This window comes from Lytechinus pictus, chromosome 12 (genome assembly GCF_037042905.1).
Source record: "Lytechinus pictus isolate F3 Inbred chromosome 12, Lp3.0, whole genome shotgun sequence".
Classification (NCBI taxonomy): domain Eukaryota; kingdom Metazoa; phylum Echinodermata; class Echinoidea; order Temnopleuroida; family Toxopneustidae; genus Lytechinus; species Lytechinus pictus.
Genome location: NC_087256.1, coordinates 1,000,510 through 1,021,874, shown reverse-complemented (window position 1 = coordinate 1,021,874; position 21,365 = coordinate 1,000,510). Strand labels below are relative to the sequence as shown.

General features: G+C 36.8%; 1 protein-coding gene across 1 annotated transcript; it reads left to right on the top strand.

The window, feature by feature from the left end:
* The first annotated feature begins 3,408 nt into the window (after positions 1-3,408).
* LOC129273315 (ubiquitin thioesterase zranb1-like) lies at positions 3,409-20,500 on the top strand. The gene is made up of 7 exons (XM_054910334.2): positions 3,409-3,502; positions 8,915-10,054; positions 10,516-10,587; positions 12,858-13,056; positions 14,414-14,658; positions 14,961-15,190; positions 15,951-20,500. Exons 2-7 carry the CDS (start codon positions 8,953-8,955, stop codon positions 16,113-16,115), a joined length of 2,013 nt encoding a protein of 670 aa, XP_054766309.2. The 5' UTR covers positions 3,409-3,502; positions 8,915-8,952; the 3' UTR covers positions 16,116-20,500.
* The last annotated feature ends 865 nt before the right edge of the window (positions 20,501-21,365 follow it).

The window sequence follows — 21,365 nt, the reverse complement described above, 5'->3', positions numbered from 1 at the left end:
TATCAAAATCGCAGCCATAACAAATAACAAAGTTATTGAATTTTAAAGATTTGCATTATATTCCGGTGAAACAGTTCTAGGCATGTCTTTATGAATATATTAGGTAAGCTCAGGGGCGGAAATCTCTCCCAAATAGTAGGGGGACACAGGGGCGGATCCAGCCTTCGCCAATAGAGGGGGGGGGGCGGAAATTTGTTTCAGCCATATTTTCCCCGATCGGCAGCTCGAAGATGATTTTTGTTTGTTTCTTTGAAGGGGTAGTCCTCATTATTCACTTCTTAGCATTCTTATAAATTAATATATAATATCATAATCCTTATTTATATGATGCGAGCGCGAAGCGCAAGCTAATTTTTTTGGGAAATTTTATGTATGTTTCCTAAAATTTGAACTGATTCTGGGCAATGTTTGTTATCCTGAAAAAGATGTGCATACAACCTAATAATTACTACGAACGCAAAGCGCGAGCAGAAATGAATTGATGGAAAAGATACCGGTTAAAGTAGCATTTACCAATCAAATAATAATAAATTTTTTGACATTTTCACCTAAAGAATGGAAATTCTAAGCACTTTTTGTAACTCAGGCAGAATAACTATATAAGTAAACAATTAATGCGAAGCGCGAGCGGAAAATGTTGAGATTTAATCCTATATAATATTTACTGAACGGGACACTCTATTCATGTTTTGTAAATCCTGGAAAGGATGAATATTGATAATGCGAGCGCAAAGCGCGAGCAGAAAATTTGTATATAAGTTTTGAACTGGTACCTGTTAAGGACTGCTTGCACTTAGCCATGAAGGCGTTACATATTTCAACAATCAAAAAATGCGAGCGCGAAGCGCGAGCTGAAAAAATTTGAATTTTCTAAAGATAGAATGGAAATTTTTATAATCAGTTTTTGCAATCGTGAACAGGATAGCTATATAACTTAACGATTAATGCGAGCGCGAAGCGCGAGCAGAAAATAAAATCGAGATTTAGACCTAAGAATGGGCCACTTTGTTCATGTTTTGTAAATCATCAAAAGGATGAGTAATATGGGGTCTTCCTACATAAATAATGCGAGCACAAAGAGCGAGCAGAAAAATTTTGATATTGTGATCTGAAACTGGATAATGATTTAAATTAGAGAACAAGTTGAGAATCTGAATAAACATGAGCGAGCGTGTTTCATATTTAGACCAATAGAATCTAGACATTCTAAATACAACTTTAATCATGAAAATCATGAAACTTTGATATTCCGATCTGAAAAAAGAGTAAATTTCAGCTTTATATTTCAAGCACTTTGAAGAAAAATTGTAAGGTGGATATGGATCGCACTTAAAAAAGAGCTGATATTATTATTACTTTGAGTTTTGACATAGGACCGGGACATCCTTACGACATGTCATCATATGAAAATGATGACTATCTTCCTATTCCTCTTGCTAAGCGCGAAATGAAACAAAAGGGACAATTGAATTAGTAAATTAATATCATATTTATTAATGCCTAATGAGGGCGCGAAATCTGATATCATGGCATAAAAACTAGACATTTCACTTTTGTGATTATATTTTTTACCATTAATGCGAGCGCAAATCGCGAGCTAATTTTTTTGATAAACTGTCATGAAAAGGGAATTTTAAGTAGTTTGTTATAATCAATATTGAAACATTTATATAAGTCGCCAATCAAAATACGAGCGTGCAGCGTGCTAGCTGATACGTCTTGACAATCAGACCTGAAAAGGGATATTTTAAAAACTTTATGGAGTACACGAAAATAGTACCTGATAAACCAAAATTTCCGAGCGCGCAGCGCAAGCAGCAAATGTTAACATTCAGACCATAAAACTGACATTTTTACAGAGCACTTTTTAAAAACCAATTCATAAATTACACAAAATAATGAAAGTTCGATTTCCGAGGTGAAATATGTTTTGTATGTTGACTTCCAAACTTGATATTCGAACTCCATATTGAGCAAGATATGTAAATCACCTAACAGGCAATGCGAGCGCGAAGCGCGAGCTCAAATTTTATATAGTGGCACGAAAGATTCTTTTTATTTTCCAAGTCTTCCCCTAATCTTATTTTATGCACTCGTCGTCCTTCTCTTCTTTTTCTCCTCTCTTTTCCCTCCTTTTTCCTTCTTTCTTTCCCTTTTTTCTTTTTTTTTTGCTCCGCCAAGGGGGGGGGGGGGGGGGGAGGGAGGGGCGGGCCCCTCGGCCCCCTGGATCCGCCTATGGAGACAAGGGGCGGGAAAATTTGACAAGCAAATAGAAAGGTTATCAGCGCCAAAGTAAGGTCATCTCGTCCCAAAATTCATGTTTTTTTCGATTTAGAATGATGTATTTCTTACCATCATAAAAGACCAAAAATAGTAGGGGGGACATTTGATATTGTGTCCCCCCCTACTATTTTGAGTAGGGGGGACACGTCCCCCCTGTCCCCCCTGGGATTTCCGCCCATGGGTAAGCTGATGAAGTCATATCCCCACTTGTTCTTGTGTATTTTATTATATGAAATTAGGTTATTCAAAAAATTTCAAGCAAGAACTAAACAATATATGATTGAAAACTGATTAGTGCATTAGTTATTTATTGCCGCAACTTATTTCATCATAATGGAGAGACATCATTTACACATGTATGAAATAATGAAACATTTATGATTTTATGTAACAACATAAGAATAGGGAAAGTGGGGATGTGACATCATCAGCCCACCCAATGAATATTCATGACGCTGTGCCCGGCGATGTGCCTGTTTTCACAAAATATTGATAAAATTATTTAAAATTCAATAACTTCGTTATTTGTGATCCAATTTCGATGAAATTTTCAGCATATTGCTTTGTGATTTGTTATTTAGATATAGATATTTTCAGCCTGGGCCATTCCTTTGACTTTCAAATTCAATAACTTCGCTCTTAGTTATCTGATTTATAGGAAAGTTTTAGCCTTTCGCTCTATGAATTTTACTCTATTTATTTAGACATAAATATTTTCAGTCCTACCCCTCTAATGAATGTTTCGTGATTATGCTCGAGCAATTGACCTAGAAATATGACAGCTGTTTTGATAATATTTATGATGACGAAAATAGTCAAATTGACTGGTTGCCAAATAAAAAGAAGAACCCCCCTGACGTAACTAGTTTGGCTGCGCTGCTGTGTTTTGCTTGGGTGGCATTCTACGTATTTTTAATTCAGTGGTGACCGACGTGCTGAGCTATGCCCTGTGTTGAGACAATAACAAAATTCCTGCAAGTCAAGTTTATAGGATTATTACTCTCAAAACACATCATATTTTTTTTAAGGAGAATTCTGATTTTTCAATTAGGTTTTTATTTTTTTATACATCTCTATGAATATTTATAAACAAAATCTCATTTTTCTGGGGGCAATTTCTGGGTTACATAAATCGGCAACATTTAAAAGGAAAGAAAAAACAACACAGAATGAGCAACAGAATATCTAATGAATTTCGGGATTTTGGGCTCATATACAGGTAAATACTTTATGTATGTTGAAAAAAATATGTTAAAAGTTATTTTCAAACTGTAAAAAATATAATTTGGTGGGAGAGTGAATGGTTGATGGGCCTGCTTTTTGTGCCTGTAAATATAATAATTTCGCACTGCACTGCACACCGGGGTCTGCACAACAGATTCGGTAGCCTGGACCTGGTACGGTAGGTATGGTACCGTAATTATTGTGTGAATCAATGTGATGTGGCTACTGGCCGTTGCTTGTGCTTTTCTCGCGCTCGCTTTACCTACTTATCAATGTTTGTCTCTGTGTTTTTACGCTGCTGCTGTGTTGTGCTGGGCAAGAGGCGCTAATGCAATTTCGCACCGGTCGATTACCAGCATACCGGTACTTATTACGGATATTACATGTAATGTATCTCACCACCACTCCAGTAACTCACTGTTCACAAATGTATGTCAGTAGAGGCACACGGCCAATAGGCAATATTGGAGACTGTCTCCAAGTCCAATGTGGGAGATTATCTCCAATATCAGAGACTTTTTTAAAGAATTTGGGTATCCAATTTCAGAGACAGTCTCCAGTTTTGGAGACCAATTTTCTTTGTTTACATTTGCTGCAAAAGGATTACCTTGGCGGCAAATAAAAATGTGATAAGCAGATTCCTCATGAAAAATTACCCCTTTTCACCGTCTACTTTAAAAATTCACCGTCTACTTTTGTTTTGATAAGGATTTTTGTTGTCAATCACACACAAAACAAATGGGCTTCTGACCTCATCGAGACAAAATTTTGGGTGGAAAAAATTGTGCTTTTGTTGGTGTTGTTTCTTTTGTCGTTTTGCAAAGCTCTAATGTGGGAGATTGTCTCCCCTATTGGAGAGAGTCTCCCATATTGGCCGTGTGCCTCTACTGTATGTAGCAAGTCTCTCAGTCTCGGTCACATTTTGAGGTCAATATACCCACCGCTTTTCCAAATATCGCGATCAGGAACGGCTGCATTTTGGCTTCGCTCTTGACATCATCGTGCGAATCCTCACTCAGTCATGCATCGCTTCGCTTGGATTCGCCGTGCACCATATTCATATGGACTGAAGTTAATTAGCATTGAATAGCAACCAAATCATGCTAACAAAACAGTAACATGCTGCATTAGCAAACAAACTGCCGGCATGCCGCAGGCGATTCTTGGTCGCTAATTCAGTAGTGACAGATCGTACCGACTGCTTTTCCTAATATCGCGATCGGTAACGCCAACACCGCTTCACTTGGCTTCGCTGCTCGCCGTAATAAAATGTTGATCTGTCACTAAGTACTACTGAATTAGCGACCAAGACTCGCCTGCGGAATGCCGGCAGTTTGTTTTTGCTAATGCAGCATGTTCGCATGATTTGGTTGCTTCAGTCCATATGAATATGGTGCACGGCAAATCCAAGCGAAGCAATGCATGACTGAGGATTCGCACGACGATGTCAAGAGCGAAGCCAAAATGCAGCCGTTCCTGATCGCGATATTTGGAAAAGCGGTGGGTATATTGACCTCAAAATGTGACTGAGAGACTTGCTAGGACATTAGTGAACAGTTACTGGTGATGAGGTATGCTGGTAATCGACCGGTGCGAAACTGCATTAGCGCCAGGCAAAAGCCTAGCCCTAGGCCTAAGAAAGGTCCTGGATCTGGATAGGGTCAAGAATTGAGGAGGGGCACTCATTCAGTGAACAAGGTATATGATATAACCTTGTTCTCAGTATAACTTTAATCTCCATGTGTGGCAAAATAAGAGTGGCAATGTTTGGCTTATTTTCTCTTTTTCTTTGGGACAAATGCTTGATTTTTTTATGCTGACAGTTTCCCTTACACCTATTCGTCATACAACTTGGCTCTTAAGTAAATTTGATTCTTTAAATTATTTTTTTCGTAATTAAAAATAGAGATAAAAAAATGAAAATTTTCTTGCCATATGGTATCACAGGCCTAAATCATTCCCCATAGACTCGTGTGTTAAATTGGCACTTAAAAAAATTCATAAAAAATAAGGGTGAAATTCGGGGGTCGAATGTTTACTACCAGTGGATAGGATATATATCTGGCAATCCATATCTGACCAGAAAAGGGTCCCTCGACCGGCTCATTTTAAAAATAAATTGGCGTGTTTGAAGACACCGTCGGGGGGAGCAGATTGATCACCTCAAACAGCAAAATAGCCCTAATCCTTCCGCCAGTCAAAATATAGTCCAACATTGGTGATATTTCTTCCCAATTTGGGAAAAGGAAGTTCAATAATTACCAAAAATAGAATCAGTGTTAGATGGACAATCATATGCATACACTTTGTTAATCAGCCATATCAAAATAAAAAAAATAGCAATGGGTTGGCTCGAATGAATATCTATGGCCTGCCTCTAGTGATTAGGCCCGTGAAGCCTGTATTGTAGGGCACATGAAGGTTTCTTTTTAATTTACCTTCCTGGCTTTTCTTTAACATCTGTACACTCACTTTATCACAAAGAAATGCATGAAATATACAGATGTGTTATGTAATGACCAATTTTAATGTTACTCCTAATGTCTAGTGCCCTATGGATTTACACACATCCTACCTGCCTATATGTAGCTCAACAATGGATGCAATGTAGGGCCCAAATCGTATAATGCAAATTGTAGATATGAATAGTGTGCATATCTGGATTCAAGATCTGCCCACAATATAAATACCAGATTCACATGAGTTAAATTAGATAACAATAAAAAGAAATGAGAATCAACATACAAGCATACTATACATTCACATCTTCCTATGACAAGGGCCCAAGCCAAGGGATGTAAGAGAGAGAGACAGGGAGAGAGGGGGGTTAGATGGCTTGTATCCTAAATGGATGGGGGCTAGTCTGGCTAGAAGTCAGTAAAAGTTGAACAAGATAGCAGTAGCACTCATTCTCAGCCCCCCCCGAAACATACTAACTATGCTTTTCTCTACCCCCCCCCTCCCTATTGAATCCACCACTCTTCAGCCAAATTCTAAAGTTTTATCTTCTCCTTCCCTTCCCCATGAACCAATTTCACAAGTGCAATTGATGCAAGGCCTATCTAATGTGTACTATATTTTGTGATAGGTGCTATACACGATTTACATCAGCGCTCGTCGGTATACGAAAACACACGACAACACGAATCACAGAGACAAACACACAGCCTACACGACCTAGCCTAGGTACACAAACACAGAGTTACTAATCACAATTTGTTACCTGTTATACCCCCTATGTAGCCTTGTATATAGCCATGAAGTTCAGTTTTTGGACCTCTTGATGATTGAAACATGTATACTAGTGAAAGCAATCTGCTACTGAAGAGCTTGGGCAGGTATTTCATCCACTAGGGAATTCCCCTTGTAATAGGCTATGGTCAAGGTGTACAGGTATCACAGGCCTAAATCATTCCCCATAGACTCGTGTGTTAAATTGGCACTTTAAAAAATTCATAAAAAATAAGGGTGAAATTCGGGGGTCGAATGTTTACTACCAGTGGATAGGATATATATCTGGCAATCCATATCTGACCAGAAAAGGGTCCCTCGACCGGCTCATTTTAAAAATAAATTGGCGTGTTTGAAGACACCGTCGGGGGGAGCAGATTGATCACCTCAAACAGCAAAATAGCCCTAATCCTTCCGCCAGTCAAAATATAGTCCAACATTGGTGATATTTCTTCCCAATTTGGGAAAAGGAAGTTCAATAATTACCAAAAATAGAATCAGTGTTAGATGGACAATCATATGCATACACTTTGTTAATCAGCCATATCAAAATAAACAAAATAGCAATGGGTTGGCTCGAATGAATATCTATGGCCTGCCTCTAGTGATTAGGCCCGTGAAGCCATATTATTATTGCTTTCCACCAATAGAGGGCGTACACAAAAATATGCCCGAAATTCAAGTATTGAGCGCTCTGGTGAATACAAAAATTATTCCCAAGTAACTAATGAAAAATAAATTGCAACTGTATGGAAATTAGTAATTTTGGTCACAAAAGTGATATTTTAATGATTTTTTAAAGTGTGTGCTCTGTACAACATCGGCATACCATAGTCCTACCTGCAGATTCCCCACAGGCAGGATGGTTGCAGTGAGGAGGGGGGGGGGGGGTAACCATTGCATTTTGTAAGAGTTGGGGAAAATATCAAACAAGAAAAACTGACAAATGAAGTTTACGTTAATATCACTCAGTTGATCAATCCATCATAGACCTTATCGCAAATTGCTCTAGTACGTAGTATTTGTCGCGTGAGGGCGTATGTCAAAGGATCACGGGAATGAAAAGGGAGCAAACGCGGAATCGTCTTTCGGGAAGCCATACAACGCTGTATGTTTTGTGAAGTGTCACTCACTCAACTCAAAATCTAGGCTTTTTTTACCTCAAGCGATGTTCGTGCAGGCTCCACTCCAATTTACTACCGCTACACCTCGCTCCACCTACCCGAACATCGAGACCCATAACTCGCTCTGATACTCCGAGTGGCAAAGGTGGGAAAATTATTGTAAAAATTATATGTCGAAACGGCATCAAAAAAAAATTAAAGCTTAATTTCTTACTAAACACCCTAATTTCACTCCATATCCATCCTCTGGTTAGCCTCAAAATTTGTGATTTAGAGCCAACATCGAGTTAATCACACGTATGAATAATTCGCTGCCGATTTCAAAACATCGCATGCGCTTTCGCGACGGTCTGAGCTTGGACCTTGCGCATGCCCTATACACGTTGCATGTAAATTGGCTAGAACTTCATTTGCGACATAAATTATTGATTTCATTTTTTAACACATGTACATTAAAAAAATCTCAGAAATTTATTATGAGAAGATGGGATCTTCCTGATTTTTTTGTCGCCGTCTTGTCCCCTTTCTTAGATGCTAAGCTACAAGAGGTATTATACTTTTAAAGGGTGGCAACTAGCAACATCATGCCGAAAAATCATGAGAAATTGAACTTAGAGTTAAGATCTTCATGATGGGGATGGTAATTGCCAGTGAGATAGGTCTAAAATATTGGTCTTATAGGATTAAAAATGATGATTAGTATTATTATTGCTTTTGTTAATGATTACTGTCATTGATATTGTCATATTCATCATCGTTATTATCATTATCATCATTAGAGGTCTAAAGAATTGCTCTTATAGGATTAAAACTGATTATAATTATAATTACTATTATTGTTATCATAATATCATTATTGTTTTTGTTAATTTTTGCTGCCAAAATTATGCAAACACTGAGTTAAAAATGGTTTGAAATCATCATCATCTTCATTTTCATCATCATCATCATCATCTTCATCATTCTAATCAGTAGTTTGATTTTGCCTGTGACAATACCAACCAATAATGATTTAATGAATTGATTTGTGTATTTCTATCTTCCATTGCCAGGAGATTCCTGATTCAAGATAGTTGACAAAAGGTGCAGGATGACTGAGAGTCACCCAAAATGGACATGTGATTACTGCACTTATCACAACTGGTACAGCTCTATCAAATGCACCTTGTGTCATGCACCAAAACCTGTACAACTCATCACATCACCGACACAGGATAGTTCCTCCACATCCCTTGTCGAGGAGCAGAGTGATAGTAGCCCTAGACGCCTTATCCTGCCAGAATCGGATAATAGTTCCCCAAAGTGGTCATGCAAGGCATGTACTTATTTGAATTGGCCGCAGGCTGCCAAATGTGCTCTTTGTCACACTGCAAAGGGGACTGGACCACCTGGAGATAACAGCAAAAGTCGTGGTCAGCCACGCCTCAAGACTGTTCGCCCCACGGTGGGTCAGCAGAACGTCAACAATGACCGCAATCGAACTATATGCAATAGTACAAAAAAGTGGATATGCTCTACGTGTACTTATGAGAACTGGCCCAAAGCAAAGCACTGTGTTTTATGTAGCTGTGCACGCCAAAAGCAGAGCCCTGACTCAAGTGTTGGAGCGGGTAGCACTTTGATTGAGGAGAATCTGAGGAATGCTGGTGCATCAAGTCGTACATCTCCCACCAGTTCACCACCTCGTAGTCCAGGTCCAACTATCTCTAATGTCAAAGTGCCTGTCATTGGGGCCACCTCAACACCCGGTCATGGTACCATCAATGTTGATCAAGAGAAACGCATCAAGCTCATCCGTAGGAGATTGAGAAAGTCTGATTGGCTGTTCCTTAATGCTTGTAATGGTGTAGTGGATGATGACCATCAAGCAGTAGAAACATATTTAACATCAGGTGGAAATCCAACCAGAACACTTACTGCTGATGAGGTTCTTTTACTCAACCGATCTGGTGTCTTTGATGTTGGTCTTACCCTTGCCCATCTTGCTCTGCGTTTCAGGAGAGAAGATCTGCTGGCTGTTCTGCTGTCTACAGATATTAGTAGTGCCCATGCTGTCAAGCGACCACCATCTCAAGTTTGCCCTGAACTTGCCGCTGACATCAGGAGAGAGGTTGCAAAGTCGATACGACAGAGAAAAGGAGACTTTCCTTGCTATTTTGTTACAGATATTATAACTTTTATTCTACCTGGAGGTAAACAAATATATTATTTTTTCCCCTGTAGATCATTTTTGTGTGTTACAGGTTTGATTTTTATAAGTTTTTACCAGAGAAAATGCCATTTTTTTTTAAATTATTATTTTTTTTTACAGAAATAGCTTTATTCTACCAAGAGCTAAACAAATTTTTTTCTTTTGTTTTCAACTGTGTCTCATTTATTAAGATATGAGTAGTATATTTCTTTGGTTCTATACGTTCGCATTATATTATTTTATTTTTAAAGTCAAGTAACATTGGAATATAAAAAAGCCACATCTGTATTGTGTCCAAAGGAAAAATTCATTCATTGAAAATTTGTTAATGCAATTTTTTTTTTTGCAATGGGAATTCTCCATCATATTTTTATATTACAAAATGCTGTGAATTTTTGGCTTTGGTATTTCTTGGCACTAGATTTTGATTGTCCTATCCCATTTTCTTCCTTTGAAACCTAGAAATCAACTACCTCCCACTAATGGTGCGCAATCAACTAATGGATGAACTGCTTGATCAAGATGCACAGAAAGGTGATATGACAAACTCATTCTTTAAAGTAGAATGAAACTTTTGGAACAGGATAGCTTGTATGAAAAAAGAAAAATCAAAGAAACAGATCAACGAAAGTTTGAGAAAAATTTGAAAAATAATGAGAAAGTTTTGAGCATTTGAATATTGCGATCACTAATGCTATGGAGATCCTCACATTAGCAATGCGACAAAGATGTGTGATGTCACTTGTGAACAACTCTCCCCATTACTTTAGTATATAATTCACTTAAACTGCCTCTTTTATCACATATGTCAGTAGATCATGTGTTCTTTCTGTAGGAGGGCATTAAATACAGATTTTTGTCTCACCTGCATAGCAGAGTGAGACTATAGGCGCCGCTTTTCCGACGGCGACGGCGGCGGCGGCGTCAACACCAAATCTTAACCTGAGGTTAAGTTTTTGAAATGACAGCATAACTTAGAAAGTATATGGACCTAGTTCATGAAACTTGGCCATAAGGTTAATCAAGTATTACTGAACATCCTGCCTGAGTTTCATGTCACATGACCAAGGTCAAAGGTCATTTAGGGTCAATGAACTTAGACCATGTTGGGGGAATCAACATCAAAATCTTAACCTAAGGTTAAGTTTTTGAAATGTCATCATAACTTAGAAAATATATGGACCTAGTTCATGAAACTTATACATAAGGTTAATCAAGTATCACTGAACATCCTGCATGAGTTTCACGTCACATGACCAAGGTCAAAGGTCATTTAGGGTCAATGAACTTTGGCCGAATTGGGGGTATCTGTTGAATTACCATCATAACTTTGAAAGTTTATGGATCTGATTCATGAAACTTGGACATAATAGTAATCAAGTATTACTGAACATCCTGTGCAAGTTTCAGGTCACATGATCAAGGTCAAAGGTCATTTAGGGTCAATGAACTTTGGCCAAATTGGGGTATTTGTTGAATTACAGCCATAAATTTGAAAGTGTGTTGGTCTAGTTCATAAAACTTGGACATAATAGTAATCAAGTATCACTGAACATCCTGTGCGAGTTTCAGGTCACATGATCAAGGTCAAAGGTCATGTAAGGTCAAAGAACTTTGGCCACGTTGGGGGTATTTGTTGAATTGCCATCATATCTCTATAAGTGTATTGGTCTAGTTCATAAAACGTGGAAATAAGAGTAACCAAGTATCACTGAACATCTTGTGCGAGTTATAGTAGTTTTCAAAATCAGCACTGCTGCTATATTGAATCGCGTGATGCAGGTGAGACGGCCAGAGGCATTCCACTTGTTAAAGAATACATCATGGATAAAGAGTTTGTATCACCATAAGAAAAAGCAAAAAGAGACATTTGGGGGTATTTTATAGTCCGTCAAAGGGAAAGTTGTTCACATGTGACATCACACATCCTTGTCGCATTGCCAATAGGAGGATCTGCATGGAATTAGTGATTGCAATATTCAAATGCTCATAAATTTCTCATTATTTGTCTGATTTTTCTCAAACTTTCTTTGTTCTTATTCTTTGATTTTTCTGTTTTGACACAAGCCTACTTGTTCTAAAGCTTTCATTCCCCTTTAAGAAATTCAACTTGAGATATAATTTCTGTCTTTTCTGAGCACTTATGAATTTCTAAGAAGTATTTATTCCCAGCTGTGCATTTTCTTCTTGTATTCATAGATTAAGACATGCATGTAGGCAGGTTTATCATTGAAAGGTCATTGCTGAAAGTGTACAATCTTCTTGAAGTACATCTTTCCGATTTTCATACATGTTTTAGCCATTACAAAATATACATAAGCGGCCCACCGCTGAAAGAGTTGTGATTAAATGCAATGAAATGTGTGTTAAAGGGATTTGTGCTTGATTTTTTTTAGTTGCATTCATTTGCAACACTTTTTTGCAACAGGGCCCTTTACATGTACATCTATCAAAATAGACTATTGCTGTATGTGAACACAATATGTTTCTTGAATTGACATGAACTCACTTATGGGTTCAAGCAAGAAATAAATATATTGGAATTGGTTACTTACAAGGCAATTCAAACTTAGAGATTTCAATACCTTTGAAGGTAGTATCATAGAATGTTTGAGGATACCAATTATTTTTTTTGTCATTACCTATATAATGCTAATATTTTGTTTAGTTTTACTATGTTACGTGTCTTATCTATACCAAGGAGGGCCTTGTGGAAGATCGCTAATTTTTGTGATATGTGCTACCCCGTATAAATATACAAATAAATAAAATGAATAAGTTTTTCATCTCATTTGATCTGATAGAGCTAGAACAGGAATCTCCCATTATCAATTGGAGTATGGAGGTTGCAGACTCCATGGGAAGCCGTCTCTATGCACTATGGAATAGGACTGCTGGTGACTGCCTGCTGGACTCGGTACTCCAAGCTACCTGGGGTGTCTTTGATACAGACTCTGTGCTCAGAAGGGCATTGGGGGATAGTCTCAATGAGGGAGCACATAGGTATGGACATTTTAATGTCACTGCACACCTTACAATTTATTTCCACCCGATTTTGGAATAAAACAGTAAAATCTGATGTGAATATTGAGTAATAGAATGTCTTACTGTATAAGGTTCTAAATCATCATGCGAATACAAATCTGTGACTATGCTACATGTACCTTCCTCATTAGAAGGTACATGTGTATTGAATATCTAGTCGTAATGACATCATAGCAATCATACAGTTGGCTACGATTTGAAACCAATTTGACCTCTACTAAAGGAATTCAATTATCCAAAATTGTTATTCTTACAGTTGATTTGGACCTCAAATAAAAAGATAATTTACATTTACATCTTTTTTACATAAGTAAAATGCAATTTGATCCGAAATGGGATCATGGACTAGTCGTAAGGTGTGCGGAGGCATTTAGCCTTTTCGCACAACATTCAATCTGGAAGTTCCTAAGTGATCGGGTCCCTGTAGCACTTAGCTTAGCTTTTGATCATATGAATGATTCTATGCTTGATTACACTTATCTGCAATCGTGCATACGGACAAACTGTATGATCAATCATTTAATATTGTTACATGACCCAGGGCTCTGTTCTATAAGCTTTGTCAAAACTGACAAGAATTCGTTCTGTAGAATTTAGTTAGATACCAGGCAGTGTTTCACAAAGTGTTAAATAGTTGGACTTCCATAGTCTAGTTGCGTGTCATATATAAGGCGTCACCTCATTTCTCAAATCATGTTAAGAGGATGCAAGCTATTGCGTACTAATCAATAAGATTGCGCTTTATCTATCATGTGGGCATCGGCACTAAGCATGACTCTAAGTCACACTTAACACGTGAAACACCCCCCCCCCCCTGTGGAGCTTTACATCAATATTTTCATCTGACAAGTTATCAGATCTTACAACTTTCCTTGATTTTGATTGGCTGAGAAGCACTGTTGGTAGGACAACTGTTGGATAAAACTGGCCTTTTCAGATTGTCTGACAAGTGTTTTCATGAAACGCTCGCCTGGTGCTCATTGCAGAAAGAGTTGAAAGTAAAAAAAGTTCAATCCAGTTTACAGGCTGAAATCAAAGGTTATAAAAAAAGTAAAGTGACAGTTTATTTCTGTGGATGAATATGGGACTTTTCCGTTGATGTTATAGAAAAATGGAACCGTTAGATAGGCTACTACAAAGAAAAATGAATAAGCAAACAAGAAACTTAACACAAAATAAATGATAACCACAAAATATTCTACCACAAGTTTTAGAATGAAAGGCTTTTTAAGAAGTGTTATTTTGTACATGTGCTGTGATATGAATTAATGAAACAATTTCCCTGTTGAAACAAATGTTCTAATGCTGTTTGCAGGTTCTACAGTCGTTGGAAGGCGTATGAAGCCATGCATGTTGAGAGCATGCATTTCAGCTTAGATGATGACCAGTGGTTGAATGATTGGTCACTTATGCTTAGTCTTGCCGGTCAACCAGGAGCTGCCTTGGAACAGACCCATATCTTTGCTCTGGCCCATGTTCTACGTCGACCAATCATTGTCTATGGAGTCAAGTTTATTAAGAGCTTCCGTGGAGAGAATCTTGGCTTTGCACGCTTCCAAGGTATACCCTTTATTCATATTTGTCTTGACAAAGAACTTTTTGTTGTAGATTTGCTTATTTCTGCAAAGTTGATTTATCAGTTAGTAAAGCATGAATAAATGACAGAAAATGTGTCATATGCACTTGTACTTAAAGACAAGAATACTGTAGATTTAAGCCCTTGAGAACAGAAAAGATTCAGATGTTTAAAGGTTGTCTCTTTGTAAGTTATTTGTTTGTTTGTTATGGTCCACATTGTGATGACCATTATTATCTTGTTCTCTGATGCATTTTTCTTTTCCTCCCCCCCCCCCTGCCCCCAGGTGTGTACTTGCCATTGTTATGGGAGCCTAGTTTCTGTTGTAAGTCGCCCATTGCCCTAGCTTATACCAGGGGTCATTTCTCAGCCCTCGTAGCCCAGGAGTCTGGGTCAGATGATAACCGTGGTGCTGGCGCCAATCTGGACAGCAGTGATGATAGCCAGACTATTTACCTCCCTCTCACTGACAGTGATGGCAAGCTTCTACCCATTCATTTCATTACTCCTCTGGAGGTAAGTCCTCTCTCATCAACTTGAAAATCAGACAAGCATAATGTTCACTGAATTTTACATTTTCAATTTTCTGTGATAACAGAGATATGCCTATAATTGACTAATGAAGGAGTTAATGATTACACACACTCCATATTTTATATCTGAAATATGTGGTTTTCTCCTAATGTAACATTTTGTTGAATTCTTCATAGAACATGATTATAGGTCATTGCTATCACTCTTATGAATAGATGAAGAGCTTCTTTATCACCAGAAAACTTAACAAAATGCAAAAGAAGTATGGAGTGTGTGACGTGAGATATGCTCCCTCATTCCCATAATATACATGCTTGGATGTGCATAGAACTGCTTGGTTGAAATAAAGAAAACTTAAAAATTACATAACTTGTATGCCTTTATCATCATTTTTGCTATGATAATATTTTGGCAATGATATCTAAGGAACTCTGATGGATCAATTTCAATCCTGGTCCAAGTATACATATCGGAACCAAAGAGGTCATTACATACATTGAAACGATTTCCTGCAATATCCTTTGAAGTTGAACAGTTTTTGGTTCATGTATACATGAGTGACAATGATGTGATTAGATTTTGGGGTCACAAGGTAATGAGAAGTAAGGTGTAATATATCCTTGATTTGGCATTTGCAGAGACGTACATTTTGACTGCAGTCGAGAATCCATCTAATTTAAATATTCTTCATATCAAATTCTATTCTCTTTCTTTCTTACCCATTCTGAACCTGTTACCCTAGGTTGGAACCGAGGAGCGCCTGTTGAATGAATGGCTGGATTGCTGCTACACAGCTGGTGGTACCTTTGTAGCACAACAGGTTCACCCTCGCCACCGCCCAGTCATCATTGGCCAGATGATAGAGGAATGGCTTCAACGCTACCGCAGGATCGCACAACAAATATGATAGAACTCGTCTCTATCAGAAGTAGAAGAAGCTCTTCACTGCCTAGAAGAATAGTTTGAGGCTGTTTTCACAAACCTGTTAGTGATGGACAACAGAGTGATGAGGCATTTTCATAAGCTACATTGCTGGACAGAATTTATGGTAATCTCATCCGTTTTACAGGTACTCGACTGTAGTCGTTCATCAGGTACAAGATTGAACTTCCAGATCTTGGTGAGGGTTCCAATTGAAATACTATGTATTCTAGAAAGAAGGTTCTAGCTAAATAGAAGCAGACCTGTGGACTGTATCTAGAAAATTTATCTTCAGGAAATAGACTGGGTAGATTATATAATGACATCCCTATTTTTTGAATTGGTTAGCTGGAATGTTGAGGGATGATGGATCATGACATTTTCCTTGTGGTTTGCCTAGTCCCATTCATAAAGAAAAATGATTGTCTCAAGTTTGATAATTAGCAAAGCTTGCAGTGTTGTTTCCATGGTCTTGAAATGATGTTTGATCTAGCTAGGGTGGAAGTTGCATGTATATGTATCTGGGAGTAGGTTATTCTTAAGAAAAGTGAAAGTATCGACAGTGGTGATTGATCAAGCCAAGTTTGGCCTTGACTTATAATTTATGATCAGATATGGGAAAATTGTTTCAAAAAAACTCTTTTTACCCATGAAATTGACACTTTTGTTATGTTGATTTGAATGACATTGGAATTGAGGGAAAAGATTGATTATTTTGATTTCGATTGGTCAAGAAATTCGGAAAATATGTTTTGGAGATTATGTGAGGAGAGCCAGTCTTATTTTTCTACTGTAGTTCATACTTGTTATGGATGTTCTTAATTGACTACCCATCTCCTCATTGGATGTATATGGTAGATGGATTCAGAGTTAAAAAGTTTTAAGAGCAAACATATGTCGACAATAATTCCTAGGAAGAAATAGAAAAAGTACAGATATATGCTGAATATATTTTGTACAATTTGTATGTTTGAAGAGTTGGAAGCCAGCTATGAAACTGCTGTGATTTAGAATTGATTTCATATTCTTATATATGAAGGGATGTCTATATTAGGGATTTTTTTCATTTGAATAGATACCATGTAGACCCCTCAACCACTTTATATGGAAACTTTCTGGACTGTTTCATTAACCATTGATCTTATTTATACAAAGACTATTTATATACAGGTGAACATATTTTGATATTCAACAGATTTTCTCAGAAATAATGTGAAGTAGTGTGTTGTAATTATTTAAGTAAGGGAGAATGATGTGACTTATTACAACTATTTTGCATTGAGAGGCATTTGCATGCTGCATGTTGAGTACGTCCCTGCATGCTGTTTTACAATTTACGAGGTAAATGTTGCTGTATTACCCATTATTGCTGTCAAATGTATGGCTTTTGTTGTGAATCTAGAGACAAGACTGCTTAGCATGAACATACAAGCAATTACCAATGGGTTGAAGGGATGAAATAATATTGTTAAAGTAGAAAAATTTGCATCTTACAAAATTAGTTATTTTTATATAATCAACAATACCTGAAATTTAAAGACAAAATGTCATTAACTATCTAAAATAAAGCATCAAATAATCAAGGTTTGTCCTTACCTGTGCCAGAGTGAGTGCCCAGGGGCATACATGTACATGAAGCTGCTGAGGCAGGATTGTGTGACATAGAATTTCAGAATTCTTAATGGCTTGGTATTCCATTGAGCCAGGAGTTTCTATCACAAATATTGTGATATATGCATAATTTGTGAAGCTCGAGTGATTCCTGTCTGACAAAAGAGTTTTCAATAGACCTAATGAATGTGACATAATCTCATAGCGCCCTCCCTCAGAGGATATAGAAATACATGTACATGGAGTTGTCAGAGATGCACCAGCTGCAGATCACCAATGCATTCAAGACAATGGTGCTGACCTCATGGATGGCGGCATAATTACGCATAAGGTTTATTGTAATATGATTGCAACAGTTTTAACTGAAATGGAAGGGGATTTTATTTTGAATCCTGTGCAAAGCAAACTGCCGGATTAAAGCTGTCATGCTTTTCATCCCTTCATGTAGTCTTGTCTTTAGGTTTCACAATGATACACTATCTTCAGATATTTGCACATGATTAATTTATTGCTGTATAATGTATTAATGATGTTTGTTTTATTACCATGTGTAGTGATGGTAAAACAGATTGCTGCAATGTAAGACTTTATTAAAATGCAGCTCCATGTAATATGCAGTATTAAGATTTACAAAATCTAAATAGATCTTACATGTTTCCTACATGGATAAATAAGAAGAATGCAGTGATAATTCTAATGAGAAATCGTGCATTTTTGAAGTTTTTTCTTTTCTTTTAATAAGGGTCTGTTGTCAATTATATTTTGTGTTGGATACTGAATTGACTTGGATCCAACATGACACTTAACAAGTATTGTCATACTGCTTTAGATTATAAAGTCAGCAATGGTATCAAGTTCCCCTAATGAGATCCAGTCAGCCACAATTAACCTTTAGTAAACAAATTTCATGAATAGGAAGTGTGATGATTACAAACTATTTAACAGATTATTGCATTCTTTATTAGAACCAATCATTTAAGCAAGGAGGTTCCACTTGACTTTCAAGGCAGCAAAACTAAAAGTATGCAAGCTGGTAAAGTTATACTTTAATTCATTAGGGTTGTACGATAGCCTGGGGTTATTTTCACCCATTCATCTCTCCCTCCCCTTCCAAAATAGTCTGAATGTAAAGAGTCAGTACTACCCTTGACTTCCCCATCCAAATCCCTATTTACTTGGAAATTTCTTACAATAGAATGTATTCTTCCCTCAAATAGGATGTTAAATGGAGGCCCCGTGTAGTGGATAGTCATGACCTTTGCACGTTAAGAAAGAACCCACTGCACTATTCGTACAAGAGTAGGGGGAAACCCCGGTGCAGTGGTCCACCTGCACTCCCCCAATCAGTTATATAAGGAGGAAAGACCTCACAGTGATTCAGTTCGCTTTTTGCCTCCCAGGCACAGGCGACGCCAAACACATAATAATATTGAAATTTAAGATACGGTACATTCTTGCCGTGATCATTTTCATCCATGAACACAAGCAAGCTATTCTGTATTTTGTTGTTGATTTATTTGATTTGCCGACATTTCTAATGTCAAAGCTTGAAGATCTTATACATGTACCTGAAAGACTAAAGCGAGAACAACTTAATTGTTTATGATGTTGGAATGCCTCAATATCGGTTTCATGCAAGTATTTTGTTTTAGAAACATTTGCAAGCTTTTCAAAGGCTTTATTGTTTTCCCTTACTGGCCTAAATACCCAATGGCATATTTTTAAGAAGCAGGGTTGTGAATTTAGGTCTTTAATTTGATTGCCTGCCTGACTTTCAATCATCTGTAATGTGATTATCTTATAGAAGATACTCTGTAGAGTCTGTAGATATATTTCTTGTTTGTGCAATTCTTTAACATGTCATGTAATATTTACATGTTAATTACTTTGTTCTTAGATATTTGTATATTTATGATAGTGTTGTATGTGAGGATACGCCTCATCCTGTCAGAATTTAAATCACCTTTATATTCATTTGTGCTCTTTGATTTCTTTAGTATGTATTTTCTCTCAGTTGTCTTATCTGCATTTATTCTTTTTTCATGCCCTGTAAGGAATAAATGAAATTGCAACTTATTAAGTGTGCGGATCTATGGAAAAATGTATTGCTATAAAATGGAGTTTAATAAAATGTCAAGGAAAGAAAAAGGTCTAAATTGGAAACAAAATTGGTTCAGGGGTTTGCATCACAATGTTGATGTTTTCTAAATAAATATAGTTCATTCTCCATAATTGATTGAAATCACATAGATATTTGGTTCAGAAGTTTTTATTATTATTGTTAAAAATTATTTGAATTTATATTATTCAATTTTAGGTAAATTCCACTGCTTATCATTCTCATGTCCTATATAAGGATAGTTTTGTTAATGAAAACTTTTATCATTGGTATTGTTTTAGTTCATTATTTTATGATTTTTCTTTTCTTTTTCAAGGAGTTTTATAGAAATACTGCAGTTATACCAATGAATTCAACATCCTTTGCAATGAGGTGATTCAGATAATTTTCATGCTCTTCCAAATTATACCACCCACCTTTGCTATTAGGAAATTGCCAGAGATTATATGAAAAATAATAGATTATGACATTGCTGAAGAATGTGTAGAAAAAAAAGAACAGTAATTTGGATATGTATTATGAGGTTATTGAGTGTGAATTAATTCATTTGTTTTTATTGGTTTTGTTCAAAAGTATATTACATTGTGTATGCATATTAATATAGAGCAGTGATTGATGTTGCACTTATGCTGTCAAAATAATCTTGGCATTTTCTTTTTTTTATGAATGTTTCAAAATGTTTGGGGTAGGCAGTACATTTGTTTATTCTGGTTTGACCAACAATGTTTGATACCTAGCTCATGAAATATAGAGGGATACTAGTTATTCAAAGTAATCCATAGACCTGGGGACCGTCTTACAAAGATTGATCCAGTCAACCACAACCATGGAAAGTCATCAACATATAAAATTCATGTTTGGTAAAAATATTTTCTAGATGTGATGTATAATCATACATTCATTGCTTTCTTGAAAATTCAGTGTGCTTCTCTCTGTGTAAAAAGGATATGCAAATTTCCAGGAGAAAAAAGATATATTGTTGGATTTTCATATAGTTTAAGATGTTCAGATCAATCGTAACTCTTTCTAAGACAGGGACCCAGGTATTTGAATAGCTGTTTGAATGGTAAACCAAACTCCAGGCGGCCATATGCTTCAAACTTTCAAAGACTAAAATGTCAAGTTTTGGTAAAAATTGTAATTATTTTACTGAAAGATCTATTTTTTAACAATTCGTTAGTAGCTCATAAGCCGTGTAAAAGAAATTCCACAAGTTTATTTTTTACTTGTGCATTCAATATATCACGTTTCTACATGTACAAGTAGAATATTTTCGGTCATCAACCATACGGTATAATGGGAACTTATGGAAATGCCACACTTAATTTCAACTCCCAATACCTTGCACAGCTTTTACACTCTTTCCAGATTTATTTTATTTTTCACATTCTTGATGTCATTAAATCATGAATATAACTTATATTCAGACTTTATCATATCTCCCAGGGGCATGTATTTGACAACATATTCTATCTTTATTATCTTTTGCAAATGGTACCATGTCAT